The sequence below is a fragment of the Diadema antillarum genome, unplaced genomic scaffold (genome assembly GCF_040938485.1).
Source record: "Diadema antillarum isolate AM-2024a unplaced genomic scaffold, OU_Dant_1.0 scf00000024, whole genome shotgun sequence".
Lineage (NCBI taxonomy): Eukaryota > Metazoa > Echinodermata > Echinoidea > Diadematoida > Diadematidae > Diadema > Diadema antillarum.
In genome coordinates this window covers 2,107,857-2,114,675 of record NW_027270913.1, presented here as the reverse complement: position 1 = coordinate 2,114,675, position 6,819 = coordinate 2,107,857, and the positions used below count along the sequence as shown (strand labels likewise).

At 39.1% G+C, this 6,819-nt stretch overlaps 1 protein-coding gene across 1 annotated transcript; it reads left to right on the top strand.

The window, feature by feature from the left end:
* The first annotated feature begins 581 nt into the window (after window positions 1-581).
* On the top strand, window positions 582-1,280 carry LOC139732584 (solute carrier family 35 member G1-like). Its single transcript, XM_071643443.1, has one exon. It carries the CDS (start codon window positions 582-584, stop codon window positions 1,278-1,280), a length of 699 nt encoding a protein of 232 aa, XP_071499544.1.
* Window positions 1,281-6,819: the final 5,539 nt, after the last annotated feature.

Here is a 6,819-nt window from a genome sequence, read left to right as displayed (position 1 = left end):
GATATTGTAGATCTTAGGTGCGCACGTAAAATGACACGCAAGAGGAGAAAACTTAAATATAGAGGCCAGGTCTAAATATGGGTACGATGGCTGAAAGGCTGCATGGTGGACAGGAGACTACGGGAGATTGGACTGATCCCGACATGAACAGTGTACTAGGCCTTCATCGGCGATCTTGTGGTGGTGGGACAGAAACTGGCTTGGACAATGAAGCGTTTGAAGGCGACACAGCTTCTCAGGATACGGATGTAGACACAAGGATCACCAAAAGTGGGCTGCAAAAGAATGACAAATCGCAACAACGTAAGGACATGCTTTTAAAGCAAAGGGGCATCTGGTTTACTGTCTTGTCAGCCCTCGTCATAGCCTTTTCTGGCATGACCGTCAAGCAGCTGGGGGGATCAGTTTCAGCAAATGAGATAGCTTTCACCCGCTTTGCCATCCAGCTTATAATTTGTGTTCCTATCATAGTCTTTCAACGACCATCCCTCAAATATTCAAGAGCGGCTTACTTCCTCTTACTTCTGCGTGCCATCCTGGGGTCCACCAACACAATTGTCATTTTCTACACGTACCAAATCATGCCTGTGGCCAACGCGAAGGCGATACAATACTGCAGTCCCGTTTTCACCGGTCTCTTGGGTTGGCTGCTCCTGAAGGAGAAGTTTTCGATTCTGGACGCCGTCCTAGGCCTGGTTATGCTAACAGGAGTGTTTCTGGTGGCGCAGCCCACTTTCCTCTTTGACCACTCGGAGCAGGTGGATCCTGAGTCAAGTTCCAGCATCTTGGGCGCCTCGCTCAGTCTCTTGGCAGCTTTCTTAAACTCCGTCATCATCATCATCCTGCGGAAACTCGGCTTGTACGGCATGACCCCCATGGTCATGCTCACCCTCTACTCCTCGTTCGGCATGTGCTTCACCGCAGTAGTGACTTCCGCCACCAACCAATGGTCAATCCCTGGATGCGGCTTGGATCGCATCTCAATCATATTGAACGGCATTTGCAATTTCCTCTCGCAGGTTTTATTCTTCATAGCCCTCAAATCTCAGCCGGCTGCGAAAGTGACATTAATACATTCGATCGACATTATGTTTGCCTTTATCTTTGAATACTTTCTTTTCGGGAGCGTCCCCAATTACATCACAATTATAGGAACTGCTTTGATTGTGACAGGGTTCCTTGGCATTACTGGAAAAAAGTCGCCTCCCTCTGAAAAGAGGCTTTCTGACGACAAATCTGACGGGTGCAGCGTCGCCGCAAGTGAGAGTGATGTGAGCTAAAGCAATAAGCAAGTTCATGTAATCTATTTTTTCCATGCAAGAGGCAAAAGGTTGTTGCAGTGTGCTTTTTCATTCTTTTTCTCATGTTGTATTTGTATACCTGTAAATACATTTTTTTTTCCAATTTATAATAATCAAACTTTATAGTGTGTTCACTGCGGCATAATGGATAAGACTCCTAATTCCCAAACAAAGGACCCAAGTTTGCCTACAGTATAGCACTTGTCCTTGTCCTTGGACAAGTTTTTTTCTTTTTTCTTAAAGGACAAGTCCACCTTCATATACATGCGGATTGAGTGAATGCAACAATATTAGTAGAACACATCAGTGAAAGTTTGGAGAAAATCCGACAATCCGTTCCAAAGTTAAGAATTTTTGAAGTATCTGCGCAGTCCCTGCTGGATTAAAGACTACTACAGTGTATGACGTCACATGCGTACAACAATATAAGGAATATAAAAAGAGAATTTCACAAAACTTTACTTTTTGAATAAAGAGCACGTTTCTTCGACTTGTTGCTGATGTATTCCAAGGGTAATATTATTCCCCCTGCCTTCTGAAAGAGAGAAGTCGAGTGTTCTTTTATTATGCGAGAAAAGTGAAAATGATATGTTGAATTTTCTTTATTCTTACTTTATATCGTCACATGTGACATCACAAGCTATAGTAGTCTTCTCATCCAGCCGTGACTAAGCAGAAACTTAAAAAATTCATAACATTTGAACGGATTGTCTGATTTTCCTCAAACTCTCACTGATGGGTTCTGTTAATAATGCTGCATTCACTCAACCCACATGTCTATGAAGGTGAACTTGTCCTTTAACATTTTTTTTTAAACACCGTGTCCCTCTCGACCCAGGTGTATAAACAAATAGGTACATTGAAAGCCAGAGTGATAATAATCATGGCAGGACCTTCTTGGAAGACAGTGGTAACACGGGGAGGGGGTGGGGGGGGGGGGGAAGGCATCCTGGATAGAAAAAAAAACAATGTCACAATAATAATAATAATAACAATAATAATAATAATAATTATTATTATTATATTAATAATTATCATAATAAGTGGTAAACTTTGAGCACGAGTCATGTTTGTTCCCTTTACGTTTCGTGATTAAAAACACGTGAAAAAAAGAAGTACGTGGATGCACGAAGAACCGATTCCGAGAAAGGACAGTGCATGAGATGTTTTCCTCTGTGAGTGCGGATTTAGGGTTGTGTTGTGGGTGTAAAAAGGTAAACAACTTGGGGGATGTCTGCATCCCTTATATACTTAGGCCTACTGATTGCAGGATTGATATCCCAGTAATAATCTGCAGGAAATATCTGTCAAAATGATTTATTTACCAACGTTAAAGTGGCTAAATCGATGAATCTATTTCTATCTTTCGGAAACTATGAATGACTAAAGCACAGGAATATAATATGACCGTCAGAGATAGAGCTTGTCGTAGGCCAATTCTTCGGTTCTCCATCTAAAGTGGGAAGAAAAAAAAATCACCTATTCTGTTTGTTTTTTCCTCTTTGTTGTTGAAGTTCAAATATGAGGTAGGCTACTATCAGAGCGTTCGAATGAAATATATGCTGGAGAATATTCGTTATAAGCAACCACCAAAAAGATTTATACCAGTTACGGCTATGATCATTCATCCACTTCAGTTATGATCATTCATTTTTGCTGTTGGCTATCTCGTATCAAAAGCAACCGCAACTACTTTTAGTGCCCATGTTTTGTTTGTAGTCATGAACATCACAAGGTCTCGGGTGCTATTTCGTAATGACAGGGTAGTACATTAGATAACATTCCATTAGTAAACAATGCTTTACTGCTCTCATCTAATCTAAATTACAGTTTCTGTTGAAACACGGGATACAATGTTAATGTTTTTTAGGAACTTGTGCATACGATCCAATTTTCCGTCGCTACCTCCGATTGGGGGAACAATGAAGAAGAAGAAGAAGAAGAAGAAGACGATGGCGAAGGAGCAGAAGAAAGAGAGAAGAGAGAACTGGCAATGTGATGTCATATCAAGTCTAGTGACATTGCACAGGACATCTCAAACATCATGCAAGACTTTGGACCGAACCTGTCTTGCCCACCTTCTGGGAATCGCGACTAATAAAGAAGACAAATACATTATCTAAAGCCTCGACCGAAGGCAAAGAGTTACGTCATCATCAAGGCAATGAAACTGGACTCTACAAACTTCTGATATCACATTCATATTGAACGGTATTAAGTGTGCTAGAAATCTTTGGACATATTTCTGAGACTGATCGACTGAGAAACCATCTTCCAAATGGCTGACAACAAAATATGCGCAAGTGCAAAACAATAGAGTGAGCAGGATAATGACAGTTTTCGAGAGAAAATCGAAACTAGAAACAACACTGAATTGTGTGACTTTAGCAGGAATGAATTGGGTTTTAATGACAGAGACATACCTGTTCGTGAAGATGAACAAAATACATGCCAAGAACGCCGGAAAGAGAAATGGAGGAAGAAAAGGCCATTAGCAGAGGAACAATATGGACCTGTTGGGCATTGGGAGGTGGTGTTGAGTTGGAAATGTCTTTTGTACACATCGACTTTGGCCGCCATCATTTCGCTTGCAGCGATTTCCGTGTGTTACATGTCCGGTTGTCATGCTGGTAGCACAGCCCCCACTTCTCTTCGATGCTCTCGATTCGGTGACTTCGGCATCCAGCTCCAGCGTCCTTGGTGCAATCCTTTGCTTATTTTCCGCTTTTTTTTCCCGCGATCATTCTTATGGTATAGCGGAAACTTGCCTCTTTGGGTTATCTCGTATCTAGGAATGCTGACAGTATATTCCCTGACCGCTACCGTTTTCACTGCCCTCTTCACGTCCGTCCCAAACCAGTGGATCGCTCAGTACTAATTGCTAACGGCCTCATCAGCTTTTTCTCCCAAATACTAGTACTCATCTATCGCGCCCCTGAAGTATGAGAGGGCCCCAAATGTGTCCCTCTATCACTCCAGCGACGTCCTGTTTTCATCTTGTGCTAGCATTTTTCTTTTTCGATGTCGTTCCGAACTGGGTAACGCTGTTAGGAACTGTGCTTATCAAAGCGAGCTTTGTAGGAATTGTAGGAAAACAATGTTTATCAGAAAGAAGAAAACGGAGGAGGATGAGAGCGAAGAACTGAGAGATCAGAATATTGACAGAAGTAGCAGTATTGTTTGAGAAGCCACTGATATTTAATTAATGTCTTTGCGAAAAACTTGAATGAAACACCACAATGGAAGTTGTTGAAATCCATCTTTGTAGTCGTAGTGAGAGATATTAAAACAGCAATGATTTTCTTCACAAGGAAAGTTGTAACATGTTCTGTAGATATTTGTGAAACTCAGCAATCCCCTCACTTCGCTGATATCTAGAAATATTAACAGATACAACACTGTCTGGAGTAACTCTTGCGTCATTTATGTCTTACATATTTTATATGTATGCGAAACAATGTGGTTTCTTTTCCTGTTCCATGTATAATGCTACTATGAATGTTTGATATATCTCCATTTTGTGAATTATAAAATGTTTTATTTTATGTCGCACCAATTTTTATGTCGTTTCCAATGATTCAAGACATTTTACCTTCAAATGGATTCCTCTGTCCCTACAACACGGAGCTACGATCACAAGCTTTTTATCGTGTAGAGTGATTGAAGATAATGAGGAGAAAGACTCGCGAATGATTGAAAATGCGAATCAATAGAAGGAAAAGATACTTAGGTATTGGTTCTCCATTACTCGATCTTGTCCCAGGTGTGATTATTAAGGTTAGAAGTAGCATTTAGTTGGCCAAATAAGACAACACAATTACAGTAAAATTATATACGAAAAATGTGCGATTTTGAATATGATATGATTCAGATCGTGAATCACGCAAAGGTAAATCATCAAACATTACCGAACTTTGACATCTATCGGGTTATAGAATTTGTAATGTTCCATGGCCAATTTCAGATCTGTCTTCATGATAGATATGTGCTTCTATGGCATTCCTGGTTATTAGACCTATAACAAGGAACAATTCTTCAGTTTAACAAAAACATATTCTATAACGTATTCATCACAGGCCAGCTCGAGTGTATTCGAAACAGGCCCCCTTCCCTCTATACGGCGCTCAATTTAAGCACATGATTTCACATAATCATAATTATGACAAATCATTTTATACAAGCAAATTGTATTATAAAAAAGCTAACATATTCAATTTTTGTAATCAATTTTGTTATCTATTTGTTAAAATCAATAAGGCTGTCGATTTTACAGACTATATAGTTAAGTGATTTTATGACATGCATAAAAAGAAACACATCTGTTCTCATTCGAAAAGATTGGATCAATTATCTTGCTACTGGCTTGGTGGTTTGTTTGTTTTTTTACGAGACCTCGTGCAACATTTCCGTCCAGTTTAATCCATTTTTATTTCTGCATTTCATTTACAGTACAGAAAAACAACATTTAACAAAGTGCCGTAAACACCTCGAGCACTAAAAAAAAATTCGAGAAGATATTATTATAGATACAATGAACCATCGTAATAAGCAAAGATTTACTAGGAAAATGGCACCAAGGTGATGTTACAACATTGAATAAAATAAAACGTACGTTTTTAATCTGACATCTCTGAATGAGCAGCAGTGCAGAGGGCGTGCAGAAAAGTGACATGTGTGTTGTGCTGTACTGATGCTGACGTAGGTTTAGCCTATATTAGTATGTCGTTATGATGTGGAAAACATAACGTAATAGGATGTGATTTAGTGTAATATGATGTAAAGTAATGTGATGTAATGTAACGCAATGTGTTGTAATCTAATGTGATATTATGTAAAGTAATGTAATGTAATGTAATGAGATGTAATGTAATGTAATGTAATGTAATGTAATGTAATGTAATGTAATGTAATGTAATGTAATGTAATGTAATGAGATATAATGTAATGTGATGAGACAGGAGACATGTATTGTAATGTAATGTAATGTCATATCATGTCATGCCATGTAATGGCCCAAAGAGAGTAAGTCGGAACCTGTGGTTTAAAGTGGATGGCTAGTAACTGAGCAGTGGGAATCAGTGGGAATGCTGGAGGATGATTGTTCCAATTCTTGTGGGATTCATTTAAGAGTACATTATATATCAATTGTTGTGTGAAAATTATTTGGTTTAAAACGGTCTTGTATTCAATTAATGTGCAGTTTAATGCCCCGTCATTGTAGAGGCATGCTAACCTGGAAACATTAAACTGCACATTACTTGAGTAGGAACCCATTCTGAGTCAAATAAGTTTCACACAATAGATATATAATGTACTATAAAATGAATCCCACAATGATTGGAACAATCATTCCCCAGCATTCCCACCGATTCCCACTGATTAGTTACTAGCCATCCCCTTTAAGTTCATTAAGGTGTCAGAAAGATATTGAGATATGAGAATTGTTTTATCTTCAAAAGATATTTACCGATGTATACAAGTTTCAACTTACTGTATGCGAAAAAATTCTTGTCAAAGG

Excerpts from the sequence above, each read along its gene's own strand:
- LOC139732584 (XM_071643443.1), top strand. The coding sequence starts at position 582 with ATGCCTGTGGCCAACGCGAAGGCGATACAATACTGCAGTCCCGTTTTC.